Here is a 20,069-nt window from a genome sequence, read left to right on the forward strand (position 1 = left end):
CCCTGTTATGTCCTACTTTTTCACCTTCCCGTTACGGGTTAAATACACTCTTATTGCTTTAGATATAGTTTAAAAGTGTGCAAGTGTGATCTTTTCAAGCACTATTTCATTACACTAGCATCGTTTTTATCTAATTCACGGATTATCCTCGAATTTACTTATCCGGGGTTACTGTGCTACCCTATTCCGTGGATAATCGGGAGTTTACTGTGATTTGATTAGTAAATATTTCACTGTGTGTAAATGAAGTAAAATTGAGTACCTGATCCCTTATTGTCATCTAGATAGGGATGCAACGAAGGAAGTCAACATGCACAGGTAGGGAAAAGCAAGGGATCACAGTCAGAAACAAGAAAAACAAACTTGTAAAAAATTTGAAAATAAAAAACAGACAGAAAGCCATGAACAATGAGATCACATTAAATTTGAAATCAGTTAAAGAATATAATAAATTGCAACATACATTTGAATGGAAAAGAAGTAATGTAGTATAAGATGGTAGCATATCAGTCTGAGAACTTTTGATACGCTGTTTAATTATTAGTTGAGAAATAAATTTAGTGATTAAAAAAAAAATAGATTAACATATTCAAACACTCAAAAAGTTTTAACTTTACTGATCTGGCATTTAAGTTTAACAACAAATGTGTATTATAAAAAAAAATGTACCTTGCTTGTTCTGATTTTCCAAATCTGAAGTTGCGAGCATAGATGTAGAAAAAGGCATGCATGGAAATAAAGATCACATACACAATTAGAAATGCAAAGAATTATTACAAAAGATGAATTAGGGCAATACAACGTTTTATAAACACACTTTAAGTGAGATAAAAACAAGCAGGCCCGTCATTTGGGCGATCAGAGAACATTAATTGATCCCCCCTCCCAGGATTTCAGAATCATAATGAAAGTAGGCATTTCTGTACATACTTTGTTGTTTTTTCTCTATAAAGTGTATTGAACACAAAACTTTCACCGTCTCACCCCCCATACCCCTAGAAAATTTTGAAATGACGGGCCTGAAAACAAGGTTAATGACTTGAGAAGTATCACAAAAACAGTTATACTCACATTATTTTTAGTTAAAACAAATTACAAAGCACACTGAGAGATAACAGAGAAGCTATGAATAAATATTAAATATTCAGTAATTACAAATTAGTTTCTTTGCAATCACAAACTTTAAATCAATTTTTAATATGCTTCAATAACAGCAGCTAAACATAAGTAAAATAGTGAACCACTACCTTTACTATACAATACAGGAATATAATCAGTAGTCAATGTGGTTTGACTTTTGAAGCCTACGAGAAGAGGACTTCCTCTCCTGAAATAAAATGAGTCTTTGAAATATAAAAAAGCATTAATAACAGTTAATACTCTCAGTTAAAATAAATCAACGATAAATGTCAATTAATTTATTCATTAAAACTAGACATGATATCTATTTACCGAGTTGCTACACATTCATTGGGGTACTTTGAGCTCTTGAACACCAAAGCAAATGCACCTTCCTGAAAGCAGTGAAAAATATTTTATTATCTCTCATTTCAACTACATTTTAGCAGTGGCGGCGATTTGAGAGACAAGAAGGGGGCAACTGCCCCCACACTTTTTTCATCATCAAAGTTTTCCTCAATGTTAAGATTTTAATTTCAATCCATTCTGTGCGAGACTACCCGAATGTCACCAAATATTGTTTAAAATTTCAGTTTTAAAACTTCAATTTTCAAAATTTTTCAGGGGAAAATCTCCGAGTGCACTCCTTCCTTCCTTTCAAGTCAAAGATGACTTAAATTTGCATTATAAAGACTCCAGTTCGAGGGGGGGAATCAGGAAAAGAATCCCCTTGATAGCGTAAAACTGCGTTTTTACAACTTCAATTTAGAAAAAAAATCCAGAGATTTTTTTTTTCTGACGTCCTCAAAGGAAGCTCAAACTTGAGTTCTTAGGATTTCATCAGTTCAAAAGAAAACAAAATAAAATGCTAGAATTACCTCTGAACGTTTTTGTTTATTCTTAAGTCAATAAAAGAGAAGTCTGAAATAATGTTTTAAAAGATGTTTAAAAAGCGTTTTAAACTTGGTAAAATTTCTAGGAGCGAACCCCAAACCCCTTGCTCTAAGTTAGCTAAAGATGGCTTTAATTTGCATCTTTAAGACATCAGTTTAAGATTTTTTTCTGGGAAGAGTCTTCCTTATCTTTGCATTACCAAAGACAGTCCAAACTTCTTCGGTTTTATTATTAACTAGTGGTACCCCGCATGGCTTTGCCGTAGTAGAAAACTAAAAGGTCATTTGGTTTGTCTCTATATTTACAAATAATGGATGGAGAATTTCTCACCAATTTGCTATGTTAATTTGGTCACCCATATTATGGTTCCACATTAGGAAAATTTGGTAATTTACTAGTCCACGTTATAATAATTTGCTCAGTAAAATGTTCTTAAAATTGTAATAGGAAAAGAACAAAATCGAATTTTCGAAAAATCCCTTCAAGGTGCACACCCCCAAACTAATTTTGCGCCAAATTTCATGAAAATCGGCCAAACGGTCTAGGCGCTATCACATCACAGAGATCCTGACAGATAGAGATCCGGACATCCAGACAGAGAGAGATCCAGATATCCAGTGAGACTTTCACCTCGATTATTAGTAAAGACAAAGATAATAGTAACTAACTTTATTTTTAAAAAATACATTACAAAGACAACTCTGGAAACTCCTTTCAGTACCCTAAACGCTGACAAAACTCTACAAAAACCACGTTTTTAAAAATCCAATTTCATAACATGTACGCGAAAGAACATCAGAAGCCTCTATAATAAGATAGCCTAAAATAGGTTTCAATTTCCTTTAAAAAAAATTCCCCCGCACTTATAAGCCCCACTCGCCACCGCTGCATTTTAGTGATCAACATCAGAACAACAATTATCAAAAAAATATTTACCAGCTGTTGTATCACTTGCTCCACGAGTTCTCTAAATGAAAGATCAGGGTTCATATTATGAATATGTTGGATTAATTTAGGAATGACTTCAGTATCAGTGTCAGATTCAAACTTGAAACCATGGTTTACCTGAAAGTAATGAATAATTTATCTCAATGTTATTTTAATGCATGGTAAATTTTATAAATTATTTGGCAATTTGATTTTTTTTTTACTTCCAGGCACTAATGCTACCAGATTTTTCTCCAGGGCAGTTACTTCCTAAGCTCTCCCCCCCCCCCCCCCCAAATGCATTCCAAACTTCCTGGCCATTTATATTGCCAGGAAGCATTTTATATAAATTTTTTAAGTGGAATACAACAAAAGACCGTTATAACGCACACCGCGGGAACAGAGCTTTTGCGTTTTACAGGTTTTGATGCTATATAGATCATTTCACAAATTAAGAAACTAATATTCAGAATATATTAGTATATGTGCACTTCAGAATACGTTTCAACTGCTATGAGTATTAAATCCCTATTTACACACTATAATATATATATATATATGTATATATATATTGTCATTCACAATCAAAGATGTTTCAAAATTTAAAAAATGAATTGTTCCGCCCTCCTGCAACGTTCATGGTTTGCATAACAGCTGTATTTTCAAGAGCGACATAGTATTATTTTTTTTACTGTAAATACAAAGTTTCATTTAAAAGCTTTGAACTAAGATAGAGAGATGAATAACTATTTGAAAATATAATATACTTCACAATTTTCATGTTTGCAAGTAAAAATTAATTATTTGAATATTAATTCCTTCAGAGAAAAAAAAAACGCTTCCTTCCAGCATAAAATGCTTTAGCAGCATAGCTTTAAAACATCTTTTCCCCCAAAAAAAAGTAAATGTCATAGGAACAACTGAAACATTTTGATATGTTAGCATTAAACGAAACAAAATTTAAATACAAATTTAAAAATACGAATAAATTATTCATGTTTATTAGAGGCCTTTAGAAAAGAAGTTCAATGCTGAAGAATTAATAGCATTAACTTACCAAAAACTTTTTAACATCTTCATAGTTAGTTACAATTCCATTATGAACAACAACAAATTCTGGAAAAAACATATATTAGTCACCAAAGAGAGGTTACAATTTTTATGAATAAATTTACATGTACTTAGCATACAAGCAAAAGTATCTAAGTCTACAAAGGCAATTGACAGAGAAATTCAGTCAATTTCCGACAATTTTTTTTAAATGAAAATTAATAATACAATAATTAGGTTGGGTTAGTAAATCTACTGTCAGTTCCAACTAGTTTTTCCTAATGAAAACTAATTATACATTTATTGAGTTGGATCTTCTGCAGAATTTAAAACTCTGAAATAATTTTTAATTTTTCATTAGGACTTAAGTTTAAATTGACTGAGATATTCAGATGTTTAGCATCAAAACTAGTTCAATCTATTTTTATAAATTTTACAGGAGAACAAAATCATTTTAATCTCTGCACACTTAGCTTTTTCCAAGAAAATGTATTTGTGATAGAACAACCTTAGGTGTAGAACTTTTATTTTTCTCTTTTAAAAAAAAAAATAAAAGCATTGAACAATTATTTACAGCTAAAAGTTATTGGAATTGAGAAAAATTTTGAAAAAAAGGGACTTTTTTTCCCATTTTCATATTCAAATTCAGTTTAAATGATGTGATTTTACCCTTTGTAAAATCAAAAAGAGAGCTGATTAAGCAATTTATCATAACAATGTTTATGTTTTACTGTTATTTTGAACATAAGAGTCACATTAAATAAAATTCTTTCAAAAAATAATGAAACTTCTTGGGTCCAAAAAATATAGCATGCTACTGGTAGCAGTTAATGAAAAAATTGAGCTCTATAAACTCCTTTGGATTGGAATACAATTTTACCATAATAGTCTTTAAGTAAAAACTTAAAGCTAGAGATACAAAAATAGTTCAGTTGCTATTATAAGCCTTATTTATCAGACATTATGATAAGGAAATGTATGACAAGGAAGAAATCTATCATTGGCAAATTTTAAATGAAAATTTTATTTTAAGTTTTTGAATCAATAAGGAATAGAGCATTACTGCCAATTATAATCAGAAAAATCATTTACAGTGTTAATATGAGTTTAAAAAAATAGCAAGTACCAATACTAACCATTAGTTGTATCAGATCTTTGAGGGTGACTGTTATTAGCACTTGGAGCTCCATGAGTAGCCCAACGAGTGTGAGCAATACCCACATGCACGTCAAACTGTTGATCAAAATCAATTTCCTTGGAATCTAAAATTTAAAAATTAAGAAATATTTAAGTTTCTTAAAATCTGATGTGAACACTATATAACTCTTTTGTAAGTAACTCCTCTTTACTCCAATAAAATTATGTACCAATATATAATAAATAAAATCGTATCAAGTTTAAGCAATAAAGGCATCTAATTTAATAACTAACACTAAGAATTTTTTAGAAATAAAAAAAAGCTTCTTAAATTACATAGAACAAAATAACGAAACAATAGGAAGAACTTGTTGCAAACACTAGCACAAGACAAATTCACTTAATATTAAACACTTCACTTAATATCAAAAGATTCTGGGCTGCTGTGCCATGGTCTAAGTGTAGTAATTCCAAATGTTTCGACCGCATCTGCAGAGCTAAGAAATTGCTTCATCCACATTGCTAATGAAGATGACCGCCTCAGATGTGGTCAAAACAATTGGAATTACTACACTCAGACCACAGCACAACAGCCTCGAATCTTTTAATAATATTGACACCGGATGTGAAAGCCTTCACTCTTACATTGATGCACTTATCTATAGAGTTGGATTGAGCAACGACTTTGAAATAATATATTGATGAAAAAACGTGAACTCAACATTGATTTGCCACAATAAAAAATAAATAAATAAATAAAAGCAAGACAGAACACTTTTTTTGTAAATCCGATTGCAATCAAAATGGTAGGTGTGTAAGATAGATTTAGATATTGTACGTCCTACACACAAAATTTAAACCTTATAACTAACAACTCTTGAGTTATACAAGATACCTACAAATATATATACATAAATACAGGTACAGACAGGTCCTGACAGTCATATCGGGTTTGGGTCCTGGTCCATAGTTCAGAAGGGCCTTAAAAATCACTACCAGTAAAATAATTTCAATATGTTTATTTATTTATTTATAGATTGATTTATTTAACAGAAGCTAAAAAGATGAGTAATACACACATCCAAATATTCATATTTTAATTTTAATTAATATCTTAAAGTAAAGTAATAAAGTAAAACAAACCAACTAGAAGATAGGGAGTTTGTTGGAGGGGGGGGGGAGCTGAGCAGAGGTTCAGGATCTGGTCCAAAGTTCATTATATAGTCTAACCTTGCTTACAGAAATCATGAAGTAACTAATTAAAATAAATTTAGGGGTGACCAAAATGGAAATTTGCATACATGCTGATATCAAAGGAAACTAGTCAATGTTAAGACCCAACTTTAATTTTTGAAAGCAATTGGGCATGAATATGATTTGGTGTCACTACACTTCATTTATTTTTTGACTTCAAATAATGATTTTTTCAAAAAAAAAAAAACGTTAATGAAAGAATAAGAAAGTTTCGAGTAATTCAGAAATTTTAATTCATATGAATGCACTGTCTAAATCTGAAAAAAACACTAGCAATTTGACTGCCAGTTCTAACTATAAATTGACTCACGTAAGTTGATCTTATTTTCATGTTTAAAAAAAAAGTCTTTTCTTCAACAAAATAAAGCATTTATACTAATTTTAGACTTTAGACCACTATCAATACAAGAGTCTTGAAAATGTATTAATATTCTGTTCTGATTTAAAATTCATTCATTAAAAATCTTTTATCTGTTTAGAAACAAGCATAATGTAGAGATAATGTAAAGTATGAGTTTCGTTGAATGTGGAAAGGAAAAATGATTAAAAAAACACTACAATCCTTAAAAACAAACAGTTTACAATTATTTTTTTTTCCTGCAATAATAACATTCCCCCAAAAAACTCAACCATAGAAAGATAGTCAAGTTGATTTTAGTTTAAAAAAAATACATCAACCAAAATTTTAATCATAACTTAAAATCAAAATTATTACCAAAGATTTCTGATTCCAACATTTTTACTTTGCCACTTTGACGGATTATTTGAATTGCAGCTCCTTTAGAATCATTGTCAAAAGCAACACCTAAAGAAATAAAATGGAGATATAACTCAATATCGTGACTCACTTTAAAACACAAACTACCATTTTTTCTGAAATTTAAAAGAATTTATTACATTACAACTTTTAGTATCAAGAAAACAGACAAAATTAAAATAAAATTACTGAAAAAATTTTGAAACATCATAAACTTGTTTAAGTAATTATCAAAAAAATTCTAAAGTCATTCAAGAGATTTTGTCGTAATGCATTACAGGGGCTTTAAAAGCAACCACAAAATTGAGTATAATTGACCTATAACAAAACAGTTCTGAATCCTTACCACAGATACAAATATACAAAGTGAACCTATATCTCCATGAGGGGGGATGGCATATTGGTAGAGCCTGCATGTGGTGCAGTCTGGATCATAGGACAGAATCGTGCTGTTATAGTACCAGGACCATAGTGGAAATGGACTTTTAAAGTGAACGGCAGCAAAATAAAAAAAAGTAGAAAAACCTAATATAATTATGAGAAAAAGTGCAATTGTCTAAAATTTACAGGAGCAATGGTTCTTTCATTTTGGCAAAAGTATTAAAGAAAAATATTCCCTTGATATCTACTGTCTGGGGTGCATTGGTACCAAAACGCACTAGCTCGTTATTTGGACTTCCTTTTCAGAAAATATTTTCTTAACTATTATAAAGTTAGATTTAATTAAATGCTTGCCCTAATTTTGATTTTATAATCACATATTCATTGCTTTTCATTTCCATACATACCATTTGTACAAAAATGTATGGGATTGTAGAATAAAAACAGAAGACTAATATCATTCATCAGTAAAAGAAACATTGAGTTTTCAGTTTCTGCAGCTACTTTTAGTAATGAGAATTCTAAACTTAAAAGTTCACCTTTGGAGCCTACGAATGAAGAAAAATGTAAGCGCATAATTTAATACCTTAATAACTTATAATACCTTAATAACTAATAATAATAACTTAGCCATTTAGTTGCCAAAATGAATGATTTTGTAAAGAAAGAAATTAAGAAAACTGACAAAGAAGATCAATAGTTTTGTCTATGTAATTAATTAATTAGGTATTCATATTGTTTTCTATTATCAAATGGTTAGAAATGTACATATCAAAAACTAGATTATCAGCTCACCTATTACTAAAACATTTTCAGATATTTTTTGAATAGAGTTAGCCTACTGAATGTTTTATTTATCAATGCAAGTTCAGGCCAGGCCTTTCATTACCAACTGGATATACTCATGCAACTAAAAGCAAAAAAAAACATGACGCTTCACATACAGTGCAACATCATCTATCCAGACTAACTAGGACCAAAGGCAATCAAAAATCTGGATAATCCGGTCAGTCTCATTATGACAAAAAACTCTTGTTTGTAGCAAAATAACACAGAATTTCAGTAAGTTACAGCACTATAGCCAGGGCTAAGGCAGAAATACGTGAAATACACCACCAACTCCATCAATTTCAGCCGAGGACTGCAGTTTCATGCTTATTAGCACTCATCAGCCCGGCTTAGGAAGTGATTGAAGTAGTACTGGTAGCTAATTCTGCATTAGCTACCAGTACTACTTCAATCACTTGTTTGGCTCTCTTGGCTTCCTTAAGAGGTTTTCCACTTCCAGCTCAATCACTTCCTAAGCCGGCCTGATGAGTGTTAATAAGCATGAAACTGCAGTCCTCGACTGGAATTGATTGAGCTGGCAGTGTATTTCATGTAACACAGAATTGTTTAAAAGACATAAAAAATTTCAAAGCATTTTTTTCTTAACATGTAAAGAATTGCTTCACTGCCATCTGGTTCAAGCATATGTGTTATTTCAATAAAGCACGGCTACTCTGACGCAGTGGCGTTTGTCAGAATACTATAATTTATCATTCAATCTAAGCAGGAGCAGTAAATTTAAAAAGCAAAAAGCGAATGTTCTGTGTACTTTTAGTTACCTTCTTACTATCATAACTTGAAATTATCTGCATGAACTTTTTTTAAGCTTTAAATTTGATCCAGATAAGTAAGGTTCTGCAGTACATTGATTTCTCAAAGCTGGGGGGCAGTCGCCCCCCCCCTTGACCGTCCTAAATGATAGGCCTCCATTAATTTTACTCTCAAATATCAGGATTTACTTTTGCTTCTCTGAAATTGTGGAATAATGAAGAATATAGGGGAATGTGGGGCAAAGTGAAATAGTTAAGATATCTTACCTTAGAAATGAACAAATTAGAATTTTGTTTTGAAAATTCCAGATTGTAAAGAAAGAACAACGTATTTTATAATAACTCTGGCACTGAAATGTAATTTTCATTTTTTGGAAGTAAATTTACACCTTGAAGAAAAGTGAAGTATGTTTCATGGGGCAAAGTGAAAAATTAAATATTTTTCAAATGAAATATTTTCTATTTTATTATTTAAAATATTTTTGATTAAATGAGTAAATAAAAGAATATATGAATAACTGGATAGATAATGAAGCAATAAACAAATAAATTAATTAATTAGTGCATGAGAAAAACTAAATGAGTGAATAAATTAGTGAATGAATGAGAAAATGAGTGGATAAATGAGAAAAGGGGTGAATTATTAAATGGAGGAACAAACATAAATTAGTTTATATATGAATACATAAGTGATTTAATAAATGATCTAATAATTAAACAGAACGAGCTATATTACTTTGCCCCATCCTCTTTGCCCCGCTTGCATTTGACTAATTGTACCATTTAAAACAAGCTAGCTTGTTACCAAAATTTTAACAAGCTTAATATAAGTAGATAAAGTATTGCACCGAGTATTAGTGGATGTCAAATAATGTTTAAAATGTTAAAAAGAACTACTTTATTATTTTATTATAACAAAAATAATTTTTGACTAAATATTACAATATAAGTATCAATTTTGAAAATTGCTTGCATTATCATATGCTTTGATTTTCTGAGGGAATTGTGTTCAAACAGGAATCGACTTACATGTGTTACTACATACCGCATTACCCTGAATTAGCCGGCATACCGCATAATTCGGGGGTCACGATATTTTCAGTAACTCTTGCCTGGCGCTTTTGGGCTTGCCGAAAAAATAGAGTTAAAGGAAAAAAAATGCTATAAAAAATATATGTTCAGCTTAAAAATAAATATAAGTTCTATACATATACTATTAGAAAAGAAAACACAGTTTAATTTTGTAAAAATATTTATTTGCAATGTCATTTGTTATTTTAACAAGAAAAAAATTGTTAAATAACAAATACTTTCATAAAAATGAAATTAAAACTAAGCAAGCATTTAAGCAGTAAGTTACCGCCCCTAAACCAGTGCTAAAGAACTTACCATAGCTATTCAATAAATAAAAATTCAACTAACCTCCCTAAAAGGAACCTAAAGTAATTTTAAAAAATTATGAACAAATCTCAATATACCAATGATTGTTTCTGAATTGATTACTTTATTGGCATATACACTGGCCTCAAAAAGTTAAGGTACAATGGGTTTTTTGCGTCTTATTTGTAAAGGAATGAACGTAGAAACAAAAAATTTGGAGGAAATATGCATTGAATGGTTTTTTATTGAATGCGTCATAGAAATTTATATAAGTGTATTGCAAAAACGATTTATAACACAAAAAGCAATCTTTACGGAAGAGTCCACTCTTGAAGAAAACAGAACATCACAATGTTATGTAGTAAAATGTCATAGAAACAATACAAAAATGAGTTCTAATAAGGAATGTGTCCCCCCCGAACTTGAATTCATTGATGGCATCGATTTTCCATGCTGTTTGTTAAGTTGTCGGACACCAGAATAGGAAGTGAAGACCAGACACAGAGAGTACACCTTGTTCCAGCTCACATATCAACCTAGGAGGAGGATTTAAAGCATCAACCTGTTTGCCAAGATCGGCTCAGAGATATGTTCAATCAGATTCACGTCTGGAGATCGAGCTGGCTATCTCAACAGTCAAGATACTCCTCAATAATCCGAGCTCGGTGAGGTCGCGCATTATAATCCATCAGAATGATGTCATAACTAATAGCAACAGTATATGGGCGGAAATATGGATCAAGGATTTCATCCCGATGTCTCAAGCCAGTCAGAGCTCCTCCATGGGGCACATGCAGGTCAGCGAGACCCCTGCCCAAACCATAATTTTACCACCTCTATAACTGTGGTATTTCAACAGTGTTGGATTGACAGTATCTATTGCGCTGTTCCCTCCAGATCAGTAAACACTCTGAATCACTCTCCAATATAAATCTGGACACGTCTGTGAAGAGTGCATAAGCCCATTGCTGCTGGGTCCAGGAAACATGTTCTCTTGCCCAGTGTAAGCGGATCCTTTGCTGTAGTCCGTTGAGGGGAACACACACTCGTCTTGCATACAGACCTGCATTGTGAAGATGATTTCGCACCGTAATAGCAGAGATTCCTCTTCCATATGCTATAAAGTGGTCTGCAACGAGCTGCGGCACAGTGGTGGTTCTTCTCCTTTGGGCCAAAAGAACTAAAAAAATGGTCATCTGCAGATGTTGTAGCTCCTAATCGGCTTGGAACAGTCTTCTAGACACAGAATCTTTGGATTGGTATCAATACTGAGTCGCTGAAACAACACTACAAGACACATTGAAAAGTCTAGCAAGATTAGCCTGCAACAATCCCATTCCCATTAATGTAACTGCCTTCCTAACAAGTCGGGTAAATGACGTCTCTGAGGCATTTTCTAAACTCTATTGACTATTGTCACCCTAACTGCCAACAACAGTTTAAAATCAACACAACTTACACAAAAGTACAAAAGCTTGATATTTGCATATTTTTTTCTCACTTATAAAAATATGCTCTTTTCTATAAAATAAAAGTAGTAGCAACTTTCTTTTCATAAATAGTTTTAAAGTTCGTTATCATTCATGCAAACTATACAGTTTCTTGTTACTGCCATTTTCTTTTTATGGTGAGCTTAGAAAAATATGTTGTACCTTAGCTTTTTCCGGCCAGTGTAATTAAATCTGTTAATATTGACCTACCATAAATAACAAGCACATATTATATGCAATACACAATTTTTTTTTAAAGAAGATTACTTTCGGGACTTTTTTTTCCCCTTACAGTGGTTTGCTTTCTGATTGGAACTGAGTGGGAAAATTTCTTTTGTTGCAAAATAAATCTCGAATTATCCGGCATACCAGGCTAAAAAGGGGGTAATACGGTAGTTAAAATATTACTAGGCAAGTAGCACTGAACAGAGTAAGTATTTCATTATTTCACTTTGCCCCACATTAGCCTACAAGAATACTTATATTTTTAAATCAAAATGGGTTGATAGAAGTAATCATAACTAAACAAACCTGCAGAATCATATCCTCTGTATTCAAGTCGTTGCAAACCTTTGATCAGAAACTCTAAAATTTCTCTCCTGGATCGAGGCTCCAAATAATTCAGATATGCAAATATACCTAAAAATAAATTTTTCAAATAAATAGTCGCTGCAAAGACACTTTATTTGAAGGTTTAAAGATTCAAGAAAAAAAATAGTGAAAGTGACCAGCAATTCAAAATAAACCCAAGAAGAGAAGTTTATTCAAGGAGACTATTGAGAAAAATACATATTGTGTGATGTTTAGAATGATGAAATAAATTTTCATTTCAATAAGTGATAGAACCTAATATAGAATGAAGTATTTTTCTCGAAAAGTAACCAGGTAGTTTTGCAAGTGTAATTTATCTTTAAGCATTTTCTAAATTCAGTTGACTTAAGTAATGCTACATTTGTCAAGAATTTGTGGCAATTTTTACTAACTCAAATAATAAAAATCTGTTTAATGTATCCTTTAATAAATTATGCTAAAAACTGAACAACTTCCTATTTATATTCAAATCAAATTCAAATATATCAATTGCGAAATTAAAATATTGCAGTTGCAAAGTTTCTATTTGAAAATTGATCCTTATGTTAAAAAAAAATATTCTAGCAAATAACATGCTAAAAGATTGAACCCGAAAAATTTACAAGTTTTGCCAGCACTAAGTTTTATTATTTTTGAAATTTTAATTTAATTTAATGTATATATTATTCCCATACTATTTTAGTGGAAAAGATAAAGGGGGGAGATGTATGAGCACTGGCGGCGAGTGAGGCCTATAAGGGGTGGGGGCAAAAAAAAATTTAGGAAACGGGAGACTATTTTAGGCTATCTTGAGTGACTGGGTGCTTTTGATGTTCTCTCGCGTAAATTTTTCGGAATTGTAGTTTTAAAAACACTGCTTTAGTACAATTTAGTCAACAGCTTGGGAATGGAGAGGAGTTTTCCTAGGGTTACAAATACAAATGTGACGACCAGCAACAGGCTCTGGGCCCAGCTAGGCTGGTCATAGTCAGTTTATAAGTCCACAATGAAGATCAATGGCCCGCTTAAAGCTATTCAACCCCTTGCTCATTACCACCTCTTCCTATAAGCTATTCCAAGTGCCCACAACCCTACTAAAGAAGTAATTTTTCTTAATTTTCAGGTTAGCCTGAGTTTTGAATAGCTTAAAAAAATGTCCCCTTGTCTTGCTTTCTGTGAGAAAATTTAACCCGTTAACATCTTTCATTTTGATAAATTTAAGCAATTGAATCATGTCCCCTATGGCGCTCCTTTGTTCCAGGCTATACATATTAAGCCTATTAAGTCTGTTATCATAGTCTAAATCCAAAAGTCCTCTTACTAGTTTAGTAACCCTTCTTTGAACCCTTTCCAACACAGAAATACCTTTCCTGAGATAAGGAGACCAAAACTGAACAGCATACTTTAAATGAGTTCTTACTAAACTCCTATATAACGGCAGAAGAACCTTCTTCGATTTGTTTGAAACAGATCTATTGATAAACCCAAGTATTGTATTGGCCTTGCTACTTGCAATGCTGCACTGTTGACTCAACTTGAAATCCTGATTTATTAAGATACCCAGATCAATAATGTTATCTGCTTGACTAATGACAAAACCCTGTAAATAATAACTTGTATGCTTATTTGCATGACCTTAGTGTAGCATTCGACATTTCCCTACATTAACTGCCATACCCCACTTATTGCCCACCCACTTACTAATATGATCTAAATCTTCTTGAAGCTGTTTTACTTGCTCCTCATTCTCTACAATCCCCATAACTTTTATATCATCAGCAAAACAATACATGTTTCCAGAAATATTTTCATCAATCTCATTCATAAAAATAATAAACAGAAGAGGCCTTAAAACTGATCCTTGAGGAACCCCGCTTAAAACATCACTCCATTTAGAATGATTTCCTCTTACAACTACTCTTTGTTTTATTCCAGTCAGCCAAGTCCTAACTCAAAGTAAGGTTTTTCCTCCTATTCCTACATTAGCTAGTTTGCTGAGAAGAGCAACACGCGATACCTTATCAAAAGCTTTTTGAGAATCAATATTAACAACATCCACACACTTTTTGTTATCTAAAGTCAAGGTAACCTTGTCACAGAAATGCAATAAATTTTTAGCACATGATTTACCTTTCCTGAAACCATACTGAAAACTAGTCAACAGATTATTAGTCTCTAAGAAATTCATAATCTTAATTTCGTCCCCGTTACGTTGTCTCCGTAATGTTTTTTTCCCCCAATTAAGTCTAATTAATAATAATGAAAACGAAGAAGTTTGGACTATCTTTGGTAATGTAAGGAAGGATAAGGAAGGCTCTTCCCTGAAAAAAAAATCTTAAATGATGTCTTAAAGACACAAATTTAAACCATCTTTAGTAAACTTAGAGCAAGGGGTTTGGGGTTCTTCAAAAAACTTTGTAAAGTTTAAAACATCTTTAAAATGTTATTTCAGAAGGAGGAAGGAAAGGGTTTGTAAGTTCTTCCAGTAAATTTTTTTTTTTTTTTTTTTTTTTTTTTTTTTGAACTTATGAAATCCCAAGAACTCAGTCTTGAACTTCCTTTGGGAACTTTAGAAGAAGATCTCCAGACTTCTTTTTTTTTAATTGGAGTCTTAAAAACAGTTTTACGTCTAGGGGAGTTCTCTTCCTGAATTTTTTCCTCAAATTGCAGGTCTTTAAAACGTAATTTTTGATCATTTTTGAATTTAAAGAAACAAAGGAGTGCGCTTGGGGATTTTCTCCTCGAAAATCTTTCAAATTGAAGTTTTAAAATGAAATTTTAAACAACAGCATTTTTTGATAGTAGTGTTCGGGTTATATCACCAGAATGTTTTGAAATTGAAATCTTAACGTTAAGGCAATCTTTGATAATGAAAAAAGTGCGGGGGCAGTCCCCCCCCCCTCCCCAATTTGCCATCACTGTATATGAGGCAGTGAGAAGCAAAGGGATGTAAGGGGATGTTTTGAAGTTTGAGTAAAATGTTTTTAAAGTTCAGATCCCAGGTATGCTTTCATTGATTTTTCTTTTTTTCCTAAATCAAGCTGTACTGCAGCTCCTACCAAGGACGTCTATATGCAAAATTTTAAAGGAGGGGGCTCAAAAATTTTCTCCATGGTTTTAGCAGAATATTTTCCCCATGGAAACCGATTTCAGTACAGATTAGAGATATTAAAATTTGACATTTTTAATAACTTATTCATTTATGTCTAGGAAAGAAATTTTTATACATTTTTGCAAATAAAAAAGCACTTAAAGCAAGGAAGTTCTCATTTCTAAGGGGGGGCTTGATCCCCCACTTGCCCCTCTATATGGGCACCCTTGGCTCCTACTACTTGGCACTATCTCTTGCACCAAAACAGAGAAGTTCTTCTACCATTCATACTGGTTATGCCCAAATGCTCAATTTTGGCATCCCTTTGCTTCTCACTGCTTCATGTCAAATGAAAGGTGCAAAGAAAGCACATTGAGAAATGAAAAGAATAGGGCAAGGTACATTAAAAGTTCCCTTAAAGAGATGGGGGAAGCCTCCGAAAAATGCTTGGGGGTGCTGGGACACTAATCTGAAGATTTTTTTTTTTTTTTTTTAACATTTCAAACTATTTTGAGAAAAAAATCTTTCTATTTCCCAAAATAATGGGGAGAAATTGATAACTATATAAACAATGAAACAATGTTATGTTTTAAAATATTTATTTTTCTAGAATTGAAATGAACGAAAAGGGGGCTCAACTGAACCAAGCACTGCGACCAGAGGTTTATTGTATTGGTCCCCAAACAGAAGTCTTAAAACACACCAGTAGCTGAAGCAGATTCCACAAACACCTAAAAGGAATATCATGAACCTTGCATGTTTCAAGTAAATGATGACCATGGTGTTCAAACCCATAGGTAGAAAACACTTCACAATCACACAGGGTGTGAGTAGTAGTTTCCTCCTTAAAGAGGTAACCTCTGCAAATTGGATCATTACTGACACCCATTATAGCATGGTGCCGCTTTAAGGTGTAAAGTCCAAAAAGAAGACCAAAAGCCTTCCTAATGCAGTCAAGTCCCGACTTACGCGAGGGGTGCGTTCCAAGACTCTTCGCGTAAGTTGAAATTTCGCGCTGTAGAAAAGGGTATGTATACAATTTTTTTTGAAACATACCAAATTCTTTAAGACACTTATAAACACCCCTCAAACTGCTTTAAAGCATTCCTCAACAAAACATTAAAGTTTCTTATAATTAAGAACTATACTTTTACTGTAATTAAAACATGAAAAAGCCACTTCATTCAACATAAAAAACTGTTAAGATGCACAAAATAAATGATCAACCTCTGCAAATTGGATCATTACTGACACCTATTTTAGCAAGGTGATGCTTTAAGGTGCAAAGTCCAGTAAGAAGACCAAAAGCATTAATAATACTATTTTTGTTAAGAAGCCTACTGCATTTTCAGCATGTGATCCTCAGAGAGAATCAGGTCTGTCCTCCTTAAAAAGAAAGACACGCTGAATATGTTCAATATCATCGCGAGATAACCTCTCCGACGGGAAGGTTTCTCTCACAAAAGCCATCTTAAACATATGCACTGCTTGAGTATAGGACTGTGGTTAACGTGTTCTTACTCTTTAAGATGAAGCAGTTTGTGCAGGGGAAGGAGTTGAAACCTCTGATCAATGACGTTTGGTTTCTCCTACCTTCTCGGGAAAGGCTGGCCCAGTGGCTTTTGCCTTCTGTAACAGCCTCCCCTCTCCTGCCTGCGCCTGTTGCATTTTTATACATAAATAAGTATCCCCTGCCCCCCTACTGCAGTGTCGGTGGGTTGCAGGCCTGCACCCTTCACCTCCTCCAGCAGCAAGGTTGCTGGCTCTTTCCTTCAAGCCAGTATCCAGCTAAAAAGGAGCTGGGAAGTGGTAAAAGCTCAACACCAGCACAACCACCCTGTACCAATGAGGTTCTGCCCAGTTCTTCGAGGGGACCGCTTAGACATCATACAACCCAGATGCCATCCATCCATCAGCACGGTGCCTCCCACCTTAGATTGGGTATCCGTTTTAGTCGCCTTTTACGACCCGCATGGATTACGTTGGGACTATTCTGCTCTGGTCACCACATGGAGTTTTCTAGAGTTACAACAGGAGGACTGGAAGAGGATGAGCCAAGGGTGCCCATATGCAAAATTACAAGGGGGGGGGGGGGCTCAGATATTTTCACCATGGAAACCGATTTCAAGAAGTTATTACATTTTTGCAAAGAAAAAAGCACCTTAGGAAGTTCTAACTTCTAAAGGGGGGGCTTAAGTCCCCACTTGCTCCCCTATATGGACACTCTTGGTACGAGCTGCTAACCTTAAGTATGGGCAGAATAAAAATTTAATTTTCGAAAAAATGAAAAAGATTGACAGTTTGAACAATACATACAGCATATAAAAGAATGACAGGTAAGAGATTATCAATAGAGGTATGTCTTACACAAATCATAATGTGTATCTTTTTTCTTTTTCACCAGCTTATTAAATGATTTACTACTGAACGCATATCAAAAAATAGCAAATTTGAAAATTACTCAAAAACTGTAGTTGGAATCCACTACCTTGGAAAAAAAGAATAATATCTGCAAGTTAACTAGAAAAAGGAGAAAACATCCTTCATTATAATTTTTGTAACAAGAACAAAAAATTAAAAATCAAGTGTAATAACATATGCTCTAAAATTTTCATCAGTTTCAAATGTTTAGTTCTCAAGAGTTGGAGATTGGTGCAGAACTTATGAGTGTAAATATCATTTCCAAAATGAAGTAATCATATTCTCCTTTAAAAAAATAATAATAATAATAATAAATCGCTCAGTTAAAATTAAAAGTGTGCTCTCTTTCGACGCTAAATTTTAATTTAAACAAATTTGTCGGAGTGATACTGATTAAAATAAATTCTTCACCTACCACACATATTTTCCTTTGAATATTAATGCCACAAAAAGGTACCAGCACCGCCGGAACAACCTGTTTAGAAAAGAAATTCTACTGAAGTGACAGCTAGCAATAAACAACAAATCAACTTTTCCACATAACTTCACGCTGATTGGTCTACTAGTACTAAGGCTCGGTTACAGTCGAGAACTGCGACTGCTTCTCATTCATGCAGCTGGATTCATGGAGCTAATAACTACATGAGCTGAATCAGTTCTTACTACGACGACAAGAATGTACAAAAAAAAAGAAAATTAATTTTAATTCTGAAATTTTGAATTCAAATTATGTTTTTCGCAATCACGAACTGAGATAGGACCCTACTCATTGGAAATATTGTTTCTAGAAACGGCTCCTGTCCCCCCCCCCAAGTCTGCCTCTCCTCCTAGGCGGTTACTTGTGCATAGTTGTGTGTGTGCGTAGACCTGTGTGTATGCACGTAGGCGTGTGAGTGTATGTGTGTGAAGTCGTGTGTGTGTATGTGTGTGAAGTCGTGTGTGTGTATGTGTGTGAACGTGCGTGTGTGCAGGACATGGACGCCTCCGACCAGGAGAAGCGGATAGCTCAAAACAAGCCCGGGTTGGGCATGTTTGACCATTCATCCCTTCAGTGAGTCGATAAAATCAGTGCCAAGCGTACTTGGGAACCAAACACTGGGGGATCGGCAACTCTGTTTCGGGAGGAACCCAAGTGCTTGCATTAAAGAGACTAGCCTATCTCATTGATTATTTTTTGCTAAATATGCAATTAATACAAAGACTTTTATGCTAAATAATAGTTATTGCTAATTATTAATTAAATCAGTTATGCACCTTTTGGACCCGATCCCATCCCGAAATGATGAAATGAATAACATATACAAATTTAAATGTGACGACCAGCCTCAGGGCCCAGCTAGGCTGGTCCTAGTCAATGTATTAGTCCCGAATGAAGATCAATGGTACTCTTAAAGCTATCCACCCCCTTGCTCATTACCGCTTTTTCCGGTAAGCTATTCCAAGTGCCCACGACCCTACCAAAGTAGTAGTTTTTCCTGATTTCCAAGTTAGCCTGATATTTAAATAGCTTAAAACAATGACCGCTCGTCCTGCTTTCCGTGCAAAAATTTAATCCACTAACATCTTTCATTTTGACAATTTAAATAAATGAATCATGTCCCCTCTGTCTCTCCTTTGTTCCAGGCTATACATATTAAGCCTATTAAGTCTGGTATCATAATCTAAATCTGAGAGTTCCCTTACTAGTCTAGTTATCCTTCTTTGAACCCTTTCCAAAACAGAAATATCTTTCTTCAGATAAGTTGACCAAAACTGGACAGCATACTCCAAATGAGGTCTTACTAAACTCCTATATAAAGGCAGAAGAACCTTGTTAGATTTTTTTGAAATAGATCTATTGATAAACCCAAGCATTGTGTTGACCTTGTTACTTGTAATTCTGCACTGTTGACTAAACTTGAAATCCTGATTTATTAAGATACTCAGATCAATAAGGCCATCACAGATAGCCCAAAATGTATTTTTAAAACTCTAATTTCGATAAATTTCCACAGGGATGG

At 33.4% G+C, this 20,069-nt stretch overlaps 1 protein-coding gene across 3 annotated transcripts in view; it reads right to left on the minus strand.

The window, feature by feature from the left end:
• LOC129217328 (glutamine--fructose-6-phosphate aminotransferase [isomerizing] 2-like) overlaps nt 1–18,581 on the minus strand; it is a 38,512-nt gene extending 19,931 nt beyond the window's left edge. The window contains exons 1-10 of one of the 3 annotated variants that reach the window (XM_054851608.1): nt 18,485–18,581; nt 12,519–12,626; nt 7,097–7,186; nt 5,127–5,252; nt 3,998–4,056; nt 2,950–3,078; nt 1,453–1,514; nt 1,248–1,327; nt 670–693; nt 263–280 (exon numbers count right to left, since the gene is read on the minus strand). In XM_054851608.1, the coding sequence (XP_054707583.1) occupies nt 263–280; nt 670–693; nt 1,248–1,327; nt 1,453–1,514; nt 2,950–3,078; nt 3,998–4,056; nt 5,127–5,252; nt 7,097–7,186; nt 12,519–12,626; nt 18,485–18,491 (703 nt within the window). In that variant the 5' untranslated portion in view covers nt 18,492–18,581. The remainder of the gene's footprint in view (nt 1–262; nt 281–669; nt 694–1,247; nt 1,328–1,452; nt 1,515–2,949; nt 3,079–3,997; nt 4,057–5,126; nt 5,253–7,096; nt 7,187–12,518; nt 12,627–18,484) is intronic. The other 2 variants (XM_054851609.1, XM_054851610.1) reach the window with 2 other exon arrangements.
• Between the last annotated feature and the right edge of the window lie 1,488 nt (nt 18,582–20,069).

This window comes from Uloborus diversus, chromosome 2 (genome assembly GCF_026930045.1).
Source record: "Uloborus diversus isolate 005 chromosome 2, Udiv.v.3.1, whole genome shotgun sequence".
In the NCBI taxonomy this organism is placed as follows: Eukaryota; Metazoa; Arthropoda; class Arachnida; order Araneae; family Uloboridae; genus Uloborus; species Uloborus diversus.